The sequence below is a fragment of the Erythranthe guttata genome, chromosome 8 (assembly GCF_056151865.1).
Source record: "Erythranthe guttata isolate IM_541 chromosome 8, IM_541, whole genome shotgun sequence".
Lineage (NCBI taxonomy): Eukaryota > Viridiplantae > Streptophyta > Magnoliopsida > Lamiales > Phrymaceae > Erythranthe > Erythranthe guttata.
The window spans coordinates 928,352-950,394 of NC_142540.1; the positions used below are offsets into that span (position 1 = coordinate 928,352).

At 36.0% G+C, this 22,043-nt stretch overlaps 6 protein-coding genes across 6 annotated transcripts; 2 read left to right on the forward strand and 4 right to left on the reverse strand.

The window, feature by feature from the left end:
* Nucleotides 1-2,377: 2,377 nt before the first annotated feature.
* On the reverse strand, nucleotides 2,378-3,512 carry LOC105961636 (uncharacterized). The gene has a single exon (XM_012985871.2). The coding sequence runs from the start codon at nucleotides 3,147-3,149 to the stop codon at nucleotides 2,565-2,567; it is 585 nt and encodes a 194-aa protein (XP_012841325.1). The 5' UTR covers nucleotides 3,150-3,512; the 3' UTR covers nucleotides 2,378-2,564.
* Nucleotides 3,513-4,057: 545 nt separating this feature from the next.
* LOC105961706 (uncharacterized) lies at nucleotides 4,058-5,890 on the reverse strand. The gene is made up of 3 exons (XM_012985961.2): nucleotides 5,747-5,890; nucleotides 5,489-5,665; nucleotides 4,058-4,910 (listed from the first exon to the last, which is right to left on the reverse strand). The coding sequence occupies exons 1-3, from the start codon at nucleotides 5,759-5,761 to the stop codon at nucleotides 4,236-4,238; spliced, it is 867 nt and encodes a 288-aa protein (XP_012841415.1). The 5' UTR covers nucleotides 5,762-5,890; the 3' UTR covers nucleotides 4,058-4,235.
* Nucleotides 5,891-7,661: 1,771 nt separating this feature from the next.
* On the forward strand, nucleotides 7,662-10,073 carry LOC105961705 (putative inactive receptor kinase At1g27190). The gene has a single exon (XM_012985960.2). The coding sequence runs from the start codon at nucleotides 7,892-7,894 to the stop codon at nucleotides 9,734-9,736; it is 1,845 nt and encodes a 614-aa protein (XP_012841414.1). The 5' UTR covers nucleotides 7,662-7,891; the 3' UTR covers nucleotides 9,737-10,073.
* A 2,126-nt stretch (nucleotides 10,074-12,199) lies between these two features.
* Nucleotides 12,200-14,524, reverse strand: LOC105961703 (methyltransferase). The gene is made up of 9 exons (XM_012985958.2): nucleotides 14,347-14,524; nucleotides 14,169-14,266; nucleotides 13,991-14,086; nucleotides 13,633-13,737; nucleotides 13,426-13,530; nucleotides 13,144-13,282; nucleotides 12,883-12,998; nucleotides 12,723-12,779; nucleotides 12,200-12,634 (listed from the first exon to the last, which is right to left on the reverse strand). Exons 1-9 carry the CDS (start codon nucleotides 14,474-14,476, stop codon nucleotides 12,551-12,553), a joined length of 930 nt encoding a protein of 309 aa, XP_012841412.2. The 5' UTR covers nucleotides 14,477-14,524; the 3' UTR covers nucleotides 12,200-12,550.
* Nucleotides 14,525-16,477: 1,953 nt separating this feature from the next.
* Nucleotides 16,478-19,250, forward strand: LOC105961702 (uncharacterized). Its single transcript, XM_012985957.2, has 9 exons — nucleotides 16,478-16,843; nucleotides 17,086-17,166; nucleotides 17,293-17,601; nucleotides 17,703-17,838; nucleotides 17,916-18,078; nucleotides 18,194-18,322; nucleotides 18,414-18,608; nucleotides 18,723-18,845; nucleotides 18,944-19,250. The coding sequence occupies exons 1-9, from the start codon at nucleotides 16,663-16,665 to the stop codon at nucleotides 19,034-19,036; spliced, it is 1,410 nt and encodes a 469-aa protein (XP_012841411.2). The 5' UTR covers nucleotides 16,478-16,662; the 3' UTR covers nucleotides 19,037-19,250.
* Nucleotides 19,251-20,179: 929 nt separating this feature from the next.
* TDF1 (Duplicated homeodomain-like superfamily protein) lies at nucleotides 20,180-21,603 on the reverse strand. Its single transcript, XM_012985883.2, has 3 exons — nucleotides 21,302-21,603; nucleotides 21,081-21,210; nucleotides 20,180-20,920 (listed from the first exon to the last, which is right to left on the reverse strand). The coding sequence occupies exons 1-3, from the start codon at nucleotides 21,432-21,434 to the stop codon at nucleotides 20,275-20,277; spliced, it is 909 nt and encodes a 302-aa protein (XP_012841337.2). The 5' UTR covers nucleotides 21,435-21,603; the 3' UTR covers nucleotides 20,180-20,274.
* Between the last annotated feature and the right edge of the window lie 440 nt (nucleotides 21,604-22,043).

A 22,043-nucleotide genomic window follows, 5' to 3' on the forward strand; every position in this document is an offset into this window, starting at 1 on the left:
TAAAGTAGTCCATTAAGGAAATTAAAATTTCCGTTAATGATGTTACAATCCTAAGCTTATAATTATCTCATATGTACTTTGAGATAAATAAAGTTAATGATTGTACATGCTCCAGGATCAGTGGGAGATAATCTCACAACAAAGGAGACTTGTTTAGTCTCAATTCAATGCCCAATAAATATTTTAAATAAAAGAATGTACGCATTTGGTTAAGGTGTGCATAAAGTTAGGCAGATATTTGAATAACCCTATAAACTGGATCATTTAGCAAAGCAGCCAAATGGGTTATACAGTAATTATAGGGAATGTAAGTTATATACATATGCTCATTTATCAAAATCAGATATTTTGGGAGATCGTGTGGTTTATTCATGATTTTGATTTTTTTATGATGCGTATAAAGTATAGATCCATTTTGGTTAATGTAAACCTAAGTGATTGAGCTATTTTGACATGGGTGTTAAGCGAACACTTTAAGCTCTTTTCACGATGGTTAAGTTATGGTAATTTTTGGCATCTTATTTTGAATATAGCTATAAACACTCGTTATTAGGTTGCACATGTGTACTTGTATTAAAGTTATACGGTGACAATATTTAACAGCTATACTTTCGAACAACAACAAGAGCTTGTGAAAGTTCTTTGTTGTTAAAGGTACAAAGTGAACAGTACATAGAGCATATTAAGATAAACTCCACAATTGCGGATCCGCTTACTAAAGGATTAACACATAAGGTATTCATGAGCATTGCCCATGTAGGTGTTATATCATTTAAGGATATTTTGGTTCAGTGGGAGTTTATATATATGTGTGCATATAAATACATTTTGGTAGCTCTATGACATGTTTGGACACAATTTTGTGTATTTGGTTTTCTGCAGAAATAAAGTATTTGGCTACACTTTGTACAATTATGTTAAGGTTTGGTCTCAATAAAGTTTAAAGTAGGACCAGTTGGAAATAGGCATGTTAAGATCACATTATATGTAATTTCCATGCTACACACCATGATTTGATCTATGTCGTTTGGCTATATTGGTATACGTGATTACTGTTGGGTTTAGACACGCTCAATGTGACGAAAGCCTCTTTAGTCCTATATCAGTATGGTCAATGGACGAGATTGTAAGGAATACCTTTTCATATGATAGCAATATTTGAGCTCATAAGGTGTACACATTTATAAGATATAAAACATATGTGGCCCAAGTGGGAGATTGTTGGGATTATTTCAATAATTATGTGGGCTCACATATGTGACGTAAATGTGTATGGCTATCTTAAAGAAAGTCCAAATTAATTGTGATCTAATAAAGGTTATTGGGTTGGACTTATGGGTATTAAACTATAATTATGGGCCTAATGTGTAGAGACAATTAGGGCTTAGTTGTGATTTATTGATGGGGCTGAATCACAATTATAATATAACTGGACTCTACAGTTATATAAAGGGTCGTGGTCCCCAAAGAAACGCAACCATTCCGTCTCTTCTAAAATCCATCGTTAGAGAGAAAAATAAGGAACTGCGGATTCTTTGGAAGACCTATCCCAAATCCGGTGGAGATTCGAAGATTCGATTACATGATGTAAGGTACGCTTCCGTGTTTATGTTTATGTTTAATTCTCTGCGGATTCTTTGGAAGACCTATCCCAAATCCGGTGGAGATTCGAAGATTCGATTACATGATGTAAGGTACGCTTCCGTGTTTATGTTTATGTTTAATTCTCGTTGATTCAAGCATGTTAGTTCTTGGGATTCGTATGTATGTACGATAATTCTAACATGATTAACATCAAACAACATATTCAAGTATTTCTTACGTACAGTAGCCAGAACATCATCAACGAACTAGCAAATTAGGTAAATAAGTAAATGTAATTGCAATCGTACTTTTGGTGGATGAGAAATAAGGGTGTAAATAACTTGAGCTCAATAAACTTATATTTTGGAGCTCGAATTCGTATAAATTTCTACGAGTTAGAGTTCGTTTGAATATTAAGTATTATAAAGTATTTCACTACTGTTGTATATGCTATCAGCATGTATAAATGATTGAATGGCAATTGTTGAACTTTAATGAGGTACCTACTAAACGACGTAGCTTTCGCAAGTAGAGACATTCTTCTAGTTGGTAAAATGAGGTTGCAGAAATCTGTCAACCTCATTCAATTTACGAATGTCTCTTCGCTATAATTTGAGCCGTATAATTAATGAGAAAACGAAAGTAAAATAAAATTGTCCGGACAAGATTAGGTTGTGGGGGTGCACTTGTGTTATGTACCATACAGCTATTGCAAGATAAAAATTTGATGCTGGTTCCCATTTTATCTGATATGATACGATACGATTTCACAAAAAGAATGCAAACGAGAATCTTGTCAAATGGGGAATTCCATTTAGAGTAAAAATCGCACGTACTCAATTTTATAGCAAAGTTCGTACGATTAGGAAGATAAATCATACTCACTTGTGTCGGACATCCATTCAAAGATTGTATGTTTAGATAAAACCAAGACTCGATTAGTCAGTGCGTAAAATCAAATACGTTTCTTTCACCTTTTACTAGGTGAGAGATAAACGTTGACTAGAATTGACTTGGTTCGATGTCATGGTTACATTCTTGGCAATACAATGTAGCCCACAGCTCTTGTTCACTTTTACATCAGAAACCAAGTATTGCTGTCTGAACATAGTAATAAAGGCCTCCACTTTCTCGTTCAATTCCTCCTCGGAAAGCTGATCGTAATCTTCTTTCTTTGCACCATCTTCTTCTTCTTCTTCTTCCTTGTTTATCGTTTCATATTCGTTGTCTGCGATCTTCGTTTCGTTTTCCACTAGGTTTCGACCACCATCAATCGAAACCAACAATTGGCTACATTCTTGTTTTATCATCTTCTTGTTCTTCTCCCTCTTGAATTTTGAATAAGTAGCACCATCTTCTTCTCGATTAATTTCGTTGGAGGATGATTTTTGGGATTTAGAAGTGAAGAGAATAGCTAAAAGCAAGAGGTTAAGAGCAAGAAACGCCCACACACGCCAATGCACAAACACCGTAACTGCACGTTCGATGCAAGCAATACACGCGGCTGTTCCAGCTGCGAAACTCACCGCTTTTAACTGATCGTCTTCCGTTTCGTATTTCACCATTTTATCCACGCTTTCAAATATATGCAGAGTTAGAAATTGAGTGTGATTTTTTTATTTTATTTTTAGCATGCTAAGAGAATGGCCGGTATCGAGGCTTTTATATAGGGAGGAATTTTTTTAATCATATGGGAGCAAAAAAAAAAGAACGACAGGGGACAAGAAGACATTCTTGTTTTGCAGTGGACAAGCTTATCATTGTCTTGCTTCCAACTTGGCAATTTTTCGAGGTTTCGATTTTGAGGCGTGCACCGGCTTTTTCAGCATGTTGAAATGTTATTATATTTCTTATGCGGCACCCTGAATTATTATTCCATGTAAGTTTAATGATTGTGCACTACACATTTTTGCTAACTAATTATTATCCGAAAACACGATTTTAAGTGTGTTTTTTTTTTTTCCAGGAAACTCAGTGTAACATCTCATTAGTTCAATCCCAAAGAAGTTATTCTGTTAAATAAAAAACAAGAATTAAAAATATGATTTTTGGAATTTAATATTTAATCAATAAAGCGTGGTTTGAAAGCAGACTTAACAGAGAAAGTGCAATTTTGTGCCGGACATGAATGCACGCCAATGCTACAAACTGGGCCCAACATATTTAGCAGAAATGATTTTCACTTTCTCCTTTTTGGATGAAAAAGTTTTCAAGATAAAAAGATTGTGTCTCAAGTACAAAATGTCAAACAAGTTAATGTTTAGAATTTCTGGTCTCGAAATTCCCGATTTATACCGAACAAATTAGCAACCTCGTACAGTTTATGTAGTCTACTATAGGATGCAACTAAATCTCAAATTAATTACCACATTTCATCGACTACTGGGAAATTTATTCACATTGAAACTCACATCAATCGAGTTACGAATATATTTAGTAGGCTCGATTAGCAACCACCATCAATTATGTACGATTTAATCAACGGCAAATAATGTAGTTCTTCTTGCATTTCCAAATGAAGGTATATATTAAGAGAAGAGCCACCTTCCACGTTACAATCTACCTTCGATGAAATACTTAAATAAAGACATTAAATCAAGCTGTCACGTTTTTTTTTTTTTACCAACAAAATCGACCAACCATATACAAGTTTATTTTTTTGGGCACTCGTCTTCTTCTAGAAACCGACCTTCACCGGATTTCACTTTGCCAGCATTACAATGCGAAAGATGATGACGAGGTTTCTTCGACTGATTAGAGTTACGCAATCCACATGCAGCGATGACATCATCCCAGTATTTGAGTTTTCTTTTTCTATGACTTCTACGGACTACAGAAACAGCTTCGTTTTTTCCACTCTGAACATTTTCTTGCGATACAGAGGTACTTCCAACAGCATATATCTTACTAGGATCCGACTTCTCTCCATTAACTAAGAGCGTCTCAATCGCACAAATCCTCTGCGTACACCCATTTTTTAGCAGCTCGGGCTCTTTTATTTCGTCCAAATTAGGGTGGCTGTCACCAGAGAAAACATCGCATTCGGGGGTGAACTCTGTACTTTGCTTAGCAGGACTGCAACACTTTTCGTCGAGCGTATTCCAATCTAGAGATGGTGTGGAAAATGGTGTCGTATTACGAGATTCTGTATTTTCTTTCTGATTAATATAGGACAATCTTTTGTTCTTCACCTCAATCAGTTGATCCTGTGCTTGGTCCAATTCCGCTCTAAGGTCTACTATGATATTTTCCGCTTCATTTAGCTGTGATTCAAGTTCATCAAATTTCCTTTGTTGATTCGAAGATGTCAATTCTGCTTCTTTCACCTGAAACCAAAACCAAACCGATTAATTCTACACATTTAATCCTAACTCGAAATCTCTAAATTAATAGAATTTTCAAATAGCGAATGTGTTTCACAATATAGCCGATTACTTTGAAACTCGAACTGATTTCCTCTCATCCAATAGCTAGCGAGAATAACAGAGTCCTCCAAATTCGTTAGCTGAAAGTATCTTATATTCTCCGATTTGAGGCTCTTGATGATATTCAAAACATCAATATTAGGAATCGAACACCGCAAAAATGTTCACGGAAACCATAACCGTATACACACACACACTACAGAATAAACGTAATCGTGAAAATAATGAACACGACTACACGAGCAATGTTGCTGAAGAACATATTTTTTTACAAAATACTAAAATCACAGTAACACACACACACACACACACACACACACACACACAATTGTGCTCCAGGCAAAGTTATTCCTAGAAGGTAAGGTCAACAAATAGAAATCCGTCCTCTACGTATGAACAGCGTTAACCAATTTCATCGATCAAATCAATAAATAAATAAAAAAAAAAAAAAATCGTCTTCACAAATTGAAAGAACTAACCCTTGCATCATTCATTTGTTTCAGACGAAGGAGCATCCGCGCGGCTTCATCCTTGGCGGAAACCATGTCCTGCTCCAATTGCCGAGATCTAAGTTCCGCCGCCATTACACGCGCCGCCGCTTCCTTGGCGGTGTGGAGTATCATTTCCGCATACACCTTCTTCAGCGCCTCCATTTGCTGCATCAGAAAAACTAAATCAAACACGTAGCATAACTGAAGAACGGATCCGTACGTTGAATGGCAATTTCTCGAACTTACCTCCGGTTCTGTCATGATTTGAATCGGTGATTTTTCGACGAAGAAGAGGAAGATCGAGTACTGTGGAAAGTATATTCGTTGATTTTGACGAAATTGCCCTTGTCTTCCATATTTTATTACCGTCAGTGACACCGTGAGGCGGGATTGGGTGAGCGCGAATAATTCGTTGCCGAAGACGCGGGTAAATGTTACAATTATTCATTTATATTAGTTCAATTAAATTCGATTTTAATGTTAATAATAATTATGATTTATTAATTATTTTGTTAATACTAAATATTTCACTGTTTTGTACATAAATTAGGCAGATATGATCATTTTCCTTTATTAATTTTTATTTTTATTTATGAATGAATTACTTTTGTAATAAAATAAATAGTTTGACAAATAAACTAGGAAATTTAATTATTGCTATTATACAAATAAATATTTGTTAAAATAATGTAACTAAAATGATATTAATTTTATACAATATAATTAGTAAAATTAATATTACAAACAAATAGAAGATAAGTAAACAAATAGTAGGGGAATAAATACATAATGCATTCTAACAATGTAAGTAATGGGCCTTTACTAAGAAACGGCCCAAATTCCCAATGGGTCGCTATTAAACAATAGCCCAATTGTACAATAAATAATTATTTTTTTTCAGGAAAAATAGGTTATACTATTGTACACAATTTATAAACGTAGTTATACTACTTGAAGGTCCTTGTGGTATCGATAATTACACTCACCCTTTGAAAGGTATTTCTAAACTCTAAGTAACTCAACGGCTAGTTAAGGTAGCGGACCCGAACCCCCGACAACGATTGATGGAGTTATGTAAATCATTGTAACTCAACGGCCCGTTAAGGTAGCGGACCCGGACATGGTGTCCACATGGAACCAACCCTCATTGGAGTTGAAATTCCCACACCGCGGCTGCCAAAATTTCGATCATAGGATCTTGCACCAACTTACCACCTCCGGAACCAGTTGAGCTACACCCATGCAGACGATTACACTCATTATTATAGTTGTTAATTACTATACAATGTGTCCTTATTCAAATGTAGATGATAAATAAATGAATTTGACACTTCAATTGGATGGATTAGTAGAATACTTTGAATTAGATAAAGATAAAGAAAAGGACACCACTCAAACGGCACGTTAGTTTTAATGATTCAACTGACTTCCTTCATAATCAATTAACAATTATTTATTTATTTATAATATTTTTTATCGAACGAACAAACAGTCAAGTGTACTGAGTAAACCTACATTCTTGCTAACGATGAATTCGAACTTGCTCCAACTGCTAGGTCATCCCCTGCTGGAGTATATATATATATATTATTAACAATTTTATTTCACCAATTAAAAAACTAGTGCTATTTAACTTCAATAGCCCAAATTTTCGAATATAACTTGCCTAGATAAATAATGTATGGGAAAATTGTAATTTTGGTCCTATATGTTGGTCTTTTTTAGGTATTTAGTCCTATAAGTTACTATATTTCAATTTTACATGCAATAATTATGCAAAATTAGTATTTTTAGTCCTATTTCACTCGAACTTTGAATTTTAGTGGTCGATTAATGATGTACCTAACAAACTCGTAGAATTATTTGTATGGACACTTGAAAATTAGAAATGCTCCTCTAATTAATTTGATTTATAGATGAGTTGTCTCACATAATTAAAGTTCTACAAATAGTAAGTTACATGTTGAATTTATAATTTTTCAAGCGTCCGTATAAGTAAAATGCGTCAAGTTTATTTGTCACATCATAAAATTAAAAATCATGCAAAATAGGGGAAAAAAAATACTATATTTGCAAAGTTATTGCATGTAAAACTGAAACTTGACAAGTTATAGGACTAAATTCCTAAATAGGCCAACATAGAGGATCAAAACTAGATTTTGCCAACCATATATTTTGGTTGAATCTGAATTTGAAGATGAAACGACGTCGTAATCATCTTCTCCATTCGGAGTCAAATATGAAATTCCCGTACTATTAATTTTCTCCATTGAAAACAAACCCCTGTTGCAGAGAAATGATCCATTTTCATCTACAGGAAAAGCACTACTACATTATGCATCGCCATTAACAACTCTGCATTTTTCCACATCCACACACACACACACAATAATGAATAATCGTCTTCTCTTCTGTGGCAGCAGATTCCTCTTCCTTTTTTCACTGTTGCTATTCTCCTTTTCCTACGGAGAAGACGATGTGAAGTGCTTGCGTGAAGTGAAGAACTCGTTGTCTGACCCGGACGGTAAGCTGAGTTCGTGGATTTTTTCAAACAGTTCACTCGGATTCATCTGCAAATTCGTCGGCGCTTCGTGCTGGAATGATCAGGAGAACAGGCTGATCGGATTGGAGCTCCGTGATTTCAGACTCGCCGGGAATATTCCAGATTCTCTCCAGTTCTGCCACAGCCTCCAAGTCCTGAATCTCGCCGGCAATTCTCTCTCCGGTTCGATCCCTCCGGAAATATGCACATGGCTGCCGTATTTGGTCACTCTCGATTTATCTCAAAATCGATTGACCGGTTCAATACCGGAGGATCTCGCCAACTGCTCGTATTTGAATAATTTGATTCTAGACGACAATCAGCTATCGGGGAATCTCCCCTACCAATTATCGAGTTTAACGAGGCTGAAGAAATTCTCCGCCGCGAACAACTATCTATCCGGTAGGGTTCCGTCGTTCAGCTACGAATTGGATCTCGATTTCGGCGGGAACGGCGGCCTCTGCGGAGCGCCGTTGGGGAAATGCGGTGGATTGAGTAAAAAAAGTCTGGCAATCATTACCGCGGCGGGGGTTTTCGGCGCCGCCGCATCTCTGCTGCTAGGGTTTGGCCTGTGGTGGTTCTACTTCGTGAGATCGAGCAAGAGGAGCAAGAGAGGGTACGGTATCGGAAGAAGAGAAGATGTGAGCAGTACCAATTGGGCCGAGATTTTGAGAGCTCATAAACTCACACAGGTTATCCTGTTCCAGAAGCCTCTTGTGAAGGTTAAATTGGCAGATTTAATGGCGGCCACAAATAACTTCAGCAAGGAAAACATCATCTTCTCAAGCAGAACAGGAACTACTTATAAAGCAGATTTACCCGACGGATCGGCTCTCGCGATTAAGCGGCTAACCGCGTGTAAAATTGCGGAGAAACAATTCAGAGTGGAGATGAATACGTTGGGTCAATTAAGGCATCCGAATTTAGTGCCGTTGTTAGGGTTTTGCTTGGTTGAGGATCAGAAGCTCTTGGTTTATAAACACTTGTGTAACGGCACTCTTGGTTCGCTTTTACGCGGCGATAAGAATTACAACGGTGGTCTGTTATTGGATTGGCCGACTAGGTTTAGGGTTGCTTTGGGTGCTGCAAGAGGGCTGGCTTGGCTCCACCATGGCTGCCGCCCGCCGATCTTGCACCGCAACATTAGCTCAAATGTGGTTCTTCTTGATGAGGATTTCGACGCTAGGATAATGGATTTCGGTTTGGCGAGGCTTCTTAATTCTTCGTCGGAATCTAACGAGAGCGGTTTTGTCGACGGTGATTTGGGTGAAATTGGATACATTGCTCCGGAGTGTACGAGTACTATGATGTCAGCATCTTTGAAAGGGGATTGTTACAGTTTTGGGGTGGTGCTTTTGGAATTGGGGACCGGATTGAAACCTGTGAACCCCGATATCGAGGAGGAAGGGTATAAGGGTAATTTAGTTGATTGGGTGAATCGGCTCGTTGGTGGTGGTCGGATTGAAGATGCTGTTGATAAACGGTTATGTGGGAGTGGCTATGAAGAGGAGATTGTGAGGTTTTTGAGGATTGCGTGTAATTGCGTCGTGTCTCAGCCGAAGGAGAGGTGGTCGATGTATCGGGTTTATGAATCGTTGAAGAGTATGGCTGAGGAACAATACGGGTTTTCGGAGCGGTACGATGAATTTCCATTCTTGTTTGGGAAACAAGATCCATTACAGAGTCCTATTTGATTGTGGTTTTGTAGCATGTGGTGATTAATTTGAATTTGCTTATTGCCAAGAACATGTTCCACCTTTTGGTAAGTATATATATGCAGTAGAACCTCGATAATAACTTTTTCTGATCCCGACTCAGTAAAAACCTACTAAATTATTAGTTCGATAATTTAATACCTCGCTAAATTATAAGAATTTTGCTATTCCCGACTTTATTGATTTATTATAAAGGTTTAACTGTAGTTGTATTTTTGTCATCTGCATAAATTGTATTCAAGATTGTTGTAACAAAAAGCTGCTTCGAATTGTTCATAGTATATGCTCTTGTGAATTGTGATGCCAGTCTTTTGAATTTTTATTAGTTCCACCTTTTGGTAACATTTAGATAAATATATAATTGCCTAATTAAACTATTTTGCTGCTTAACATTAAAAAAAGTGAAAATATATAATACAGGATAAAATAAAATAGTCTTTAATTTAAAAACTGGTGGACGTGGGGTTTGTGATTTGTGCCTCCCATGCAACAGAGTTTTGAATCTCTTTTACTTTTGGACTTCTTGAAATAATAAAGAAAATTAATTAATTAAAAACCCCAAAAAAGAAAGGGAGAAGAATATGCAGTTACTTTTATTAATTTAATAAAATAGTAAAACAACCTTAATTTCAGGCACTGCTTAGCCACAATAATACTAAAGTAAGTAACAAAATTTGAAGGCAAAATGATAATTGTAGAAAGAAGAGCCACTTTAGCTTATGCTTTATTAGGGAAACTAACCCAATCCACAATCCTTTATTGCATGAACACGCTACCACAAAAGAAGCGTGTCAAACTCTGGTTTATTCTATACTGCACCGGCTGAAATACATCGGGTACATCTTTACTATTCATTTACACACAAACACACACACCCACATTGGCGTGTGTAGATCAATGGTAAAAAAAACCCGGTGTAGTAGTCTTCACCGGGTGTAGAATAGAAATAACCGTCAACTCTTGAGTTTGCACATATATATATATATATATATACATGCAAAGCAAAATTCCATGAACAGTACACATTTGAGTTCAAAATGGGAGGGTAAACAAATATAGGGGGGATGAGAATTAATGCATAACAGAAGCTTTCTATATATGTATCGAAACTAGGACTGAAGAACTTCTTTACAATATAATATGTATAGAGAAAAGATATTCCCATTTTAAAAAAAAAAAAATTCGGCATCATTATGCAGAAGTGAGCAAAATCACACCTTCGATTGCGTGTGCTCGTCGTGCTTTACCTCCTTCGTTCCTTCGGTAGAATTACACTTATGTCGGTGGTAATTTAGAATCCCCTACTCTCCTGAAATAACAAGACAGTTAAGAGTGTGAAATTGCGATCTCATACAGAAGCTTCTAGAATATTCTAAGTACGCATAAATTAACACGAGCCGTTAGATAAATTAATAAGTACATATATATAAATATATACCTGTTATGAATAGGATCAGGTCCATTAGGTACTCTTCTCTTGCTAACAACAACATAATCGAGGTTGCTCTTCTCCGTTGTTTCTAATGGTTTCGAAATCTTGACATTCGTGGCCGATGGTGCGGTTGTAATGACGTTAATACCCCTCCCGTAATTCCTGTCAGCTAAGCTCGCAACAAGAAGCAAAAAACAGAGGAAGAAAAAACTAACTGATAAAACAGCCATGCTCGTAAATTTTCTACTACTACTACTACTACTACTACCACCACTACCCATTATCATACCCTCACTCTCCCGAGTAAAACGAACCTCAAGAAACAGTCAGTAATGAGTAAGGTAAAAGTGTGAGACGGACACTAAAAAGTAGCATTACGCAAGAATTCTAGTTCGGAGAAGAATGAATAAAGACGGCAACTCTGTTTTAGGCAAAAGACAAGAGTGTTTAGTACTTAACGAGCAGCTATGTTTGGTAAGAAAATGGAGGTAGAAGAAGATGAAGAGTAGTAGTAGTAGAAGTAGCACTGTTAAAGTTGAGAGGTCTCTTAATTACTTTATATTGATTGGTCCCTTCCCCTTTATTTTTAGCATGTTTTTATTTTTATTATGGGACCTCCCTATTTTTCTCACTTACCCTCACTCTAAAGAAGGAACAGCTTCGAGTTTTGTGCCGCAATAAAGTTAATTCACGGGGGTTCGGTTTCGGTTTCGGTTTCGGATTCGGTTCTCCTCAATCAAGAGTGTTCAAACTTGACCTAGGTAAGATATTATCCGTCGAAATCTTTCAACCTTAACTAAACCTAGTATAGGATCTCGGATCATGTAAAATTTAACTGTAACACAGATAGAAAGATCAGTGCATTGTATGAATGTAGAGATTTCTTATAGTAAATGATTTTTTTTATTTTTTTTCTGTGAAGGCCGAAACCAGCAACTTCAAATTAAAGTAGTAAGTGAATATTCCAATATCCCAACATCACACTTTTTCCCCGTTTCGTGGTCGAACAATTAAAGAGAAGTTCCTGCAATGATACTCAAAGTATCGGATAGGGTTACAAACCGCATAAAAGACGAAAAAACAACAAGACGAGGATATTTATGTCTTTTTTCACGACCAACCCAAAATTCATCCAGTCTTTTTCTAAATCAACTTTACAGCATTTGTCCTAAGCTGGATTACCGCTCAATTTTTGAATCCCCAACTTCTAAGTTGATCGTGTCTTTTAAGCCAATGGATGATGGTTAATTGTATGATAGAACAGCACTTCAGCAGCAATTTGATTCTAATCTTCAGACAAGATCGGAATTTTTGACCATGCAAATGTTTCTAGTACTTTCCATTTGTTTAACAACGTTTATTCATGTCTCAACCTTACTCTTCTTTTGTGCCCACTTTGGTCCGTATATTGCTAGATGCGTCCTTCCAAACCTCCGATCAGCTATCTGCATTTTTTTTTAAACGAAGAATAAAACATCTAAGATTTTTCAGATATATATATATAAAGGTTAAGTCATTAGTTAGTTAAGCCACCTTTACTAAGCACGCATACGACTCCAACATGTCAGTTCTCAAAGGATACTCGACTACCTGGATAAACAGAGATGAAAATAAAAAATAAAAAAAATTAACAAGTAGGAAAAGAAAAATGATAATTAGCAAAAAAAAAAAAACTGAATCGGTTCCAACTTACTAAAAACGTATTCTCTCCAACAACCGACGAATTCGAAACCTGATCCATCAGTTCTGCATAATCAACGAGCATATATGGAGGCGTAACGCTTATATAATCGAACACCCCATCTTTTCCTACAGTAATAAAATCCCAACAACGTAAGAACCCTATACAATCCCGTCTTTCATTCAAGATTTCATCATGTAATAAATACACAAAGTGTGGGTATATACCCTATTCTGGATCGAATATATCATCAAAATTAAAGAATGTAATCACCTACAAATCGTTCTGCGTTTTTCAAGAAGATTTCGACACGAACACTATGTATAACCGAAACATCTAAAAAACCAGTCGACTCCAAATTTGGCCGTAGCACGTCCGATACCACCCAAGGATCCATCTCCACAAAATGCACCTTAAAAACAAATTCCCAAATTAAACCCGGAAATATTTTTCAAGAAAGACAACAAAGGAAGCCGATCGAGATCCTATAGGAAAATCGTCACTGGTTATTTGGTAATAAAAAGATAAAATCAAAGTTGATTAGTAACAGTGCACCTCAGAGCATCCTCTGCTAATAGCTTCGATACCTACTGATCCCGTACCGCTGTACAAGTCTAACCAGCGCCCGGGCCTCAAATATTGGGTACAACCACCAGCAGCCTGTTTTGTAACAGTTTTTACAATGCCGTAATTTCTTGCTTGAAAAAGAATAAACCGAGAAAAAAATTATATTAACTATTGAAATATAGAAGTTGAATTCACCTGCAAAATCGAAAAAGCTGCTCCCTTTACAACTTCCATCATAGGCCGTACATCCATACTCTTCGGTGAGAGCAACTTCTTCCTACGAGCTGTTCCTCCAAGAACCTAACATAACGAGTCGAAATTACGATTTTCAAACAAAATGGAAAAAGAACTTGCACAGAATATAATCTTGAGCTTTACTTACAACCAGACCATATTCCCAAACGACGAAAACTGAGTTCGTTTGGGATTCCGTTTCTACAAACCTAAGTCTCTTACAATATTTCTACCTTGATGAATCTGGATAATTATGCCGACGAATTTAAACTTTAAACTGGTACAGAATGTCCATCAAATGCAATATATAATCACAAACCTGAAGCAATTTGTGAGTCTCCCTAGGGGGCTTAGGCCCCTCCAGATGTGTATGGTTTTCATTTCCTGTATTACCCTGCTCTTTTCTCCTCTTTGTCTACATTAAAAAACAATACAACTTTAAAAAATAATTATAAACACACACACACACACACACAGTGGTGTTAAAAAAATGAAACCTTTGGAGAGGGTTTGGATAAGAACTCGTCAGGATTGAGACCGTACTGTTCAAGAAACTCTCTCTTCTGGTCATAATCAAGAATTTCCTTCTTCGGTTCTGAATTGTAAAATCAAAAACAGGAAAATTAAAATTGCTATCTTTTTACACGAATATTTAGGGGAATTGCAGCTACTTACTTGAAGCGAAGTTGATTATGAAAGGGCGGTGGCGAGAAATGGAGGTGGGCTTACAGCGGAAGCTGAGTAAATGAGAATTAGGGCAAAGGAAATCAGTTGTCGCGTGAAATGGAGATGATAGAACCGCCATTTTTATCTACCTCCTCTCGCCTTGCTCTACAGTCACTGATAATAGTTAAACCATCCGGAAAAATACAGTTTTGGTCCCTCAAGTTTTCACATATTCCACATTTGATCCTCCATGTTCATAAAAAATACATTTGGTCTCTTATATTTTAAAAATTCAACATTTTTAGTCATTTTCGTCATTTTTTCGTTAAAACTAACGAAATCAAGTGTGTTCCCATCATTGAATTAACTAACGGACTAACAGTAAATTGGCAAAAATGACTAAAATGTTAAATTATTGGAACATAAGGGACCAAATGTGTTTTTTTTAACATTATGGACCAAATGTAAAATCAATGCAAATTGAGGGATGAAAACTGTAACTACCCCTTCAAACATCATACCAGTCATTTATTGGCTCAAGTGAAATTCCGACAATATCCTTAAAGATGATGGATTTATTACGAAAAGCCCTAATTTCCTAATTCCCTCCCAAAACCTCTTCCAGAATTCTTTCTTTCATAGTTAAGGAGTGGGACTCCCCCCATTGGCCATGATGTCTTTCGCGAGAACGAATCGTTTATCGACAAACTCAAATGCACTAGCCAGTGTTCGTAGGGTTTAGGAATTTGGAGGACTTTTGTTTGTTCGACCGATGAGACGAAAGCAATGGCTTTGCACGATCAAGTACTACGACAACTACGAGATTGTAGACGATGATTCGTATAACTACATTTTTCCCGCCCGAATTGGACTGATTGGAATAGAGGTGGATTATGTTGTCATGATGGCTATGATCTAGGTATCGTAACGGAATTCAACCTGGGAAAGTTGGTAAACTCGTTGAAAATTCCACAAGTCTGATTCCTTAAAATCGAGAACCATTATTTAACTGGACGACAAATGAATTTTGCTAGAGCCCAGATTTTATGACTCGCCAACAGCCCTACCTTGAGATTTTCGAGTAAGGTCTGTCAGCCAGACGCAGGCCCAGGCCCAGTTTCACTTTTGTTGTCCTCCTAAATTAAATCCCAATAGTCCTTTTTTTTTTTTTTTTTTTAAGTTAATTTGTTTTAATTTTTATTTTTAATGGAAGTGTTTATTTTGTTATTAATGCAAAAAGTTGTATTCAACGTACATTTAATCCGTTATGTGTCTCCATATTCCAATTAATGATACTTCAATTATTGAGCTGGCATTGCATTTGGTAGCTGTATTTAATTTATTAATAATTAAAATATATAAGACAGAAAATAGGATGGGTAAATAATACTTAAATAAATTAAAAAAGAAAATAAATATCACTATATTGAAACTTATACTCACACGTGCACCCACATAGGTACAATGTTACGCGTATATTCATTTTTTAAAACAACATCGTGGAAGCCACTGTATACCTATTTCAATTTCTCACACAGGTTCCAAAGTAATCAATTAAATCCCCTAATTATTACATCAGCATTTACAATTATTATAGTAATTGTTTAATCTTATTTTCCGTCGTCTTAAGTTATTCTTTTTGTATCTATTGTTGTAAATATATTTTAGAAACTAATACATACATATATGTTCAAGGAATTGTAGATTAATGTTTTATTATGTAATTTTTTTATTTTTCATATAAACAATTTATTATCAAAACTAAAATTAGTATTATATAAAAATTATAAACCAAAAAAACAAATATATATGTAAGAGGAGATGAACTCGAGCTCGAGTTCGAGCTCATCAAATGAAAGTTTGATGGACTCGAGTTTGAAAAGACTGGCCATTTACACCTCTAAGACTTAACATAATATAATGCAAGTAGAATAAGACGCAATCTAATTATGTTTTATTTATAATTATAAAATACTAAAATTTAAATAATGTTCTAATAATCCATCAAATTTGGCTTAGTGCCAAAAGAATCGAACCCCACCACATCTTTAACAAGTCAACAACTGCAACGTTTTTCGTTGACCAATCACAAATCATCTTACTCCGATTCCATTTCCCATTTATTTTTTTATTTAATTTTAATTTATTGAAAGCAAAGACTAGTAGTATTCAATGAAGTTAAGCCATGGCACCTTTTGTTTGGTATCTGAACTGACAATTACATACATATTACATACACCTCCCCCCCTATTGTGTATATATATATATATTCAACCAAAACCCAAGTCTGGATTAGAATTTCTTCAGATTCTTTTTTGTTAGAGGATGGGTGTATGTGGGTCGAAGCCAAAAGGATGCGTTGGGATGAAAAACAAGCTGAATTTGCAGAAGAAACGGAGAAGACGAAGAAGAATTAAAGGGGGGCCCCACCATCCTTCTATTAATCGTAACCGGGTCGAACCCTCTGACCCGAAAGATCTTGCTTTCACTAACCCTTCTTTTCAAGGTTCCATTTTTACCCCTTGTTTCTCTGTTATATTACTTGTTTTAGGTTTCCTTTGGTGTTTTGTTTGTGCAGATTTTTGTTTGGCTTTTTGCAATGTTTAATTAAGCTGCTTAATTGATGAATAATGGCTTTTTTCAATTTTATTTATTTATTTTAATGTATTTGAATAAAAAATATTAATTTCTTCTGCAGCTGAGAAATGTTGAGATTTATGTGGTTCTGAATTGTTGTGGTTTGAACAGGAAGTAGTGAAGCGTGGTTCGACCCCGATGCAATGATTGATTCCGACGGTGACGACGATGAATTTTACAGTGTGCAAGATGGTTAGTGCTTCGGCATTTTACACCCTCTTCGCGAAATAAAAAAACGAAAAAAAGAAACGTATACACGAATGAATGATCTCACGTACCTGTTATATGATGCATTGTATGAAATTGTAATACTTGCAGATGTATCTCAAGCTGGATCCCTCTCCAATGTCGTGACTCCGAGATTTTCGAACCAGGTTGCGTATGGTAATAATACCGATTCTCAGGTGAGCTGCGGCGATTCTCAAAACGAGGAGCAAAGTAGGAACGAGTCAGGATCGTTACACAGCTGTGGGTTTATATCAAACACCTTCCTCCCCTGCCTTGCTTGTGATGAGTCTTTAGACGTTAAGAAAAAACCGCCGAGTCTAACCGGTTCGAACACGAAGAAAAAATTATCAATTACCCCTTCTTTCAAATGGAAAGAAGGCCAAGAAAATCCAATCTTATGTAAGCGTTTTTCGCCTTTTCGTGATCATAACTAAAAAAAAAAATCACGGTTTTTTTTTTTTTTAATAATTATTGTTGATTATTTTTGTTTTCCATGTCAGCATTGGGAAAGCCGATATTACAAAGACCGATAGCTGGTTCGCAGGTTAAGTGTTCTCCGTTAGAGAAGAAAATGGCAGAGTGTTGGTCACGGATCGAGCCGAATATCTTTAAAGTCCGTGGACGAACTTTTCTTAGGTGATAGTTATTTGGTTATTTAGTTATTTGGTTTACCAAAACATAGTGCTAAATTAAATTTCCGTCTTTTTCGGCAGAGATAAAAAGAAAGAATTCGCTCCAAACTATGCAGCATATGTACCTTTCGGAGTGGATGTTTTCTTGTGTCCTCGAAAAATCAATCACATTGCTCGATTTGTCGAACTCCCTTCTGTTGATTCCCATGGCGAAATCCCTCCTATTCTTGTTGTAAACCTTCAGGTATATATATATATATATATATATATATATATATATATATATATATATATATATATATTCAACGAGCTAAATTTTCAAATTGCTAATTTTTTGCCCGATTTGTTTTCTCTATTAGATTCCACTTTACCCTGCTGCAATATTCCAGAACGAGTATGACGGGCCAGGAATGAGTTTTGTTTTCTATTTCAAACTTTCTGAAAATTACGAAGAAGATCTTCCACTTCATTTTCGAGAAAATATCAGGGTAAGAACTAATGCATTTATTTGTGTAGTAACTTTTACTTTAGGACAACATTTCTCGATTCTTGACAACGATGTTTCTTGGTTAAAAGCAGAGGATGATTGCTAATGAAACGGAGAGAATCAAAGGATTCCCGATAGATACAAATGCATCTTTAAGGGAAAGACTAAAGATTTTGGGGCGAGTGGTGAATCTCGACGATCTTGAATTGAGTGCTACCGAGAGGAAACTTATGTATGCTTACAATGAAAAGCCGGTTCTTTCACGCCCTCAGCATGAGTTTTACTCGGTACAATTTTTTATTTTTTTATTTTATTTTAAATGGTTTCATTCTTTTGACATGGTTTGATTAATTCTATTATGTTGTTGTCTAATTCATTTTTCGATCATGCGATTTTTGCAGGGAGAAAACTACTTCGAGATCGACTTGGACATCCACCGATTTGGTTACATCCCTAGAAAAGGTTTCGAAACATTTCAAGACAGAATCAAGAATTGCGTCTTTGATTTCGGCCTCACACTTCAGGTACATCTCGGAAATTAAATTATTATAGTTGTCCTTTTTTTAGTATTTAGTCCTAAAATTCGTTCGAAACTCCATTTTATATTGCAATATTAATGCAGGGAAACAAGGCTGAAGATCTGCCCGAGTGTATATTATGCTGTCTACGAGTCAAGGAAATCGACTACACTAATTATTGCCAACTGAGCATCTGAGATTTCTTTTTTCAAGACGACGATTATCTGAACAAATGAAGTTCTATAAATTGATCGTGTTTCTCTCGTCTCTAGCTTTAGTGGAAAACAATATTTTTTTTTCCTTTCCAGGACATGTTTTTATCATTTTTTCGTGTATTGTCAATGGCTGAGTGTACAAAAAGAAACTGTAACAAATTATTAATACAAAGTTACACATTTGTTGTTTTTTTCATGACTCAGAAGAAGCTTACGAAACGACGATAAAATTCAAAGTAACAGATCCTATGATTCATATATACATTCTGCAGAGAATCGATGTTCTCTCTAAAATACAGAAGATTCTGTAATATATTGTAAGAAAAAAATAAACAGGAGAATAACAAACTGCATAAAGACTAAAAACAAAATACCGAACATACCAAATAAGAATAAAGGCCTGTTTGGTAGGCAAGAAAAGAAATCGAGGGTGCTAAGAGGCACGAGATCCAACGCAACACCCAAAAATGGAAACAAAACCACACCTGTGATGAACCTTGGATTCTGATCTGGAACCTGAAGGAGGCGGAACTTTGGAATTATCGGACGGTGTTGCATTGAGAACACCGGAATTGGCATAGGAATAGGAATTGGAATTGGAATTGGAATAGGAATTGGAATTGGAATTGGAAACAATGGGATGGTAATTGAAATCCCTGGATTTTTCGGAAGGATGAATGTCTTGATTCTGAACTCGGTCTTTGTCCCATATACGTCCCGAAGAGCCTTGCCTACGGAACGAGTACGAAGATCTCTGTAATGTGGTCATCGAAAACCAGGTTTTGATGCTGATTGATCAATTCTTCTTTTTTTTTTTTTTTTTTTTGTGTTCTTGAGTTTTTTCTTTTTTTCGTTTTTTTTTCGGTTTTCTTTATTTTGTGTTTGTTCTTGCAACTAACTTAACGGATTTTGACATAGTTTGGTAGAAAAAAGTGCCATCTTTGATGTTGGAAAAATCAAAACAAATACAAGTGTCATTTTTTTGAAGTACATAATATTTTTAATTATTAATATATTTTTTTTTCTAAAACAAAATTATTGAGTATTGACTATTGACATAAAATACATCAATTTTAATAATTATATTTCTATATTTAAAAAAAATAATAATAATAATACCCACAAATCGGGCGTATACGCAAATTAAATATTATTCCAACTGCTAGAAAAATATTCCAAAATGAGTAACAAATCCAACAAAAACACACATCAGAAAAGGATCAGTAACCGTAATCGTCATCCAAAATGTCCGGAAACTGAAGTCGCATTTCGCTATCATGCGCCAAAATAGCCTCGACAAACGACGAATCTGCAGCAAACGAAGATGAAGATGATGCTCCACTATAATTTCCATGGCACGAGTAATTTCCACTATTTTCGACGCTAGTTTTACCTACATGCCCCTCTTCTTGAACTTGAACAGCCTCATAATTACTAGTGCTACTACTCAAATAATCTCCCAAAACACATTCGTTAGATAACTCGAACGGAGAAGCAGGCACGCTTTGTGCCTGAGAGGGCCCACACGTGTGACTTTGTCCTAAGCCAAAACGCATGACTCCATTCGAAGAAGATGTAAAATATGGTTGCCGTTGCATAATGTCATAGCCCGTTGATGAATTACTGTTTTCTGTTTTTAAGATGGATTCGTTGGCTGTGAGATTTTGGAGAAACGGGTTTCTGTTGTTGCTTGTACTAATCGGAAAACAGCTGATTTTTCCGTATTCGCTGAAAACCTGAGAGAAGGGCTTGTGAGTTACGGGATCAATTCCCATTTTAGCTAACTTTTTCTTCAGTTTCGTGTTCCAATAGTTCTTCACATCGTTGTCTGTTCTCCCCGGCAGCCGTTTTGCTATTAGAGACCATCTACAACATTAAAAATTCGATCTTGTTTCAAATAAACATTCCCGAAATAAATGATGGATCTTGAAAATCCAAACCGCAGAAACGAGAGCATATTTTCGTTGAATTTTGCAAGACAATTACAATGTATTTTTCCTCGTTTTTTCGCATGATTTAGACTTACCTGCTGCCGACAGTTTTGTGCAGTTCGAGAATGCATTCTTCTTCCTCGGGTGTAAAATTGTCGTGTTTGAGATCAGGTCGTAGATAATTAGTCCATCTGAGTCTACAGCTCTTCCCACATCTGTTAAGGCCTAAAAAGAAGAAAGAAAAAAATCATAGAACGAAGCAGAAACGCAGAATTTTTACGTATCGATTACGAAGGAAAAAAAAAAAGATAATGACCTGCTTTCTGGGGAACTAAGGTCCAGTTGCCAATTCCATGGCTTGCTACATACGCAAGAATTTTAGCATCTTCCTCAGGTGTCCATGGCCCTCGTTTCACGTTCGATTTATCGCAACAAGGGGGCCTTCCCATTGGACGATTATCGGGTTTTTTTTTCTTCGTTTTTGTGTGTGGAAATGGGGACTGATGTAATGATGATGTGGTTTAACAGGGTCAGGGCATAAAGTTTGAAGGGGATACATTTAACAAGTGAGGCAGCATGATGTGCATGCGATTTGGCTCCCGTTTTCGCAACATTTGCATGATTTTTAATCAAACTATCACTGAAAGAAAACTGTTTGTCATGATATATGAAAAATAAACGCATGCAATCCCCCTTGCATCTCTCTCTCTCTCTCTCTCTCTCTCTCTCTCTCTCTCTCTCTCTCTCTCTCTCTCTCTCTCTCTCTCTCTCTCTCTCTCTCTCTCTCTCACACACACACACACACACACGCGCAGAGAGTTGCTTAGCCATCAGCATGCAATCACACACTGACACACACACAGTTGCTTAGCCATGGAGATGAAGAATAACACTGAGTTGTCTGTGTCAAGATATATATATATATATATATATATATATATATATATATATATATATATATATATATATATATATATATATATATATATATATATATATATATATATATATATATATATATATATATATATATATATATACCACATCTAAAAGATAAA

Bases quoted from the DNA above. Each gene is read 5' to 3' on its own strand.
- LOC105961636 (XM_012985871.2), bottom strand. From the start codon at position 3,149: ATGGTGAAATACGAAACGGAAGACGATCAGTTAAAAGCGGTGAGTTTC.
- LOC105961706 (XM_012985961.2), bottom strand. The intron at 4,911-5,488 runs GTTAGTTCTTTC...TTTTGGTTTCAG, and splicing joins AACAAATGAATGATGCAAGG to GTGAAAGAAGCAGAATTGAC.
- LOC105961705 (XM_012985960.2), top strand. From the start codon at position 7,892: ATGAATAATCGTCTTCTCTTCTGTGGCAGCAGATTCCTCTTCCTTTTT.
- LOC105961703 (XM_012985958.2), bottom strand. From the start codon at position 14,476: ATGGCGGTTCTATCATCTCCATTTCACGCGACAACTGATTTCCTTTGC. The intron at 14,267-14,346 runs GTAAGTAGCTGC...TTTACAATTCAG, and splicing joins CATAATCAACTTCGCTTCAA to AACCGAAGAAGGAAATTCTT. The intron at 12,999-13,143 runs GTGATTACATTC...TTATTACTGTAG, and splicing joins AAACGCAGAACGATTTGTAG to GAAAAGATGGGGTGTTCGAT.
- LOC105961702 (XM_012985957.2), top strand. From the start codon at position 16,663: ATGGGTGTATGTGGGTCGAAGCCAAAAGGATGCGTTGGGATGAAAAAC. The intron at 17,167-17,292 runs GTTAGTGCTTCG...TAATACTTGCAG, and splicing joins ATTTTACAGTGTGCAAGATG to ATGTATCTCAAGCTGGATCC. The intron at 18,846-18,943 runs GTACATCTCGGA...ATATTAATGCAG, and splicing joins ATTTCGGCCTCACACTTCAG to GGAAACAAGGCTGAAGATCT.
- TDF1 (XM_012985883.2), bottom strand. From the start codon at position 21,434: ATGGGAAGGCCCCCTTGTTGCGATAAATCGAACGTGAAACGAGGGCCA. The intron at 21,211-21,301 runs GTCATTATCTTT...TCTTCTTTTTAG, and splicing joins CTTAGTTCCCCAGAAAGCAG to GCCTTAACAGATGTGGGAAG. The intron at 20,921-21,080 runs GTAAGTCTAAAT...TTAATGTTGTAG, and splicing joins CACAAAACTGTCGGCAGCAG to ATGGTCTCTAATAGCAAAAC.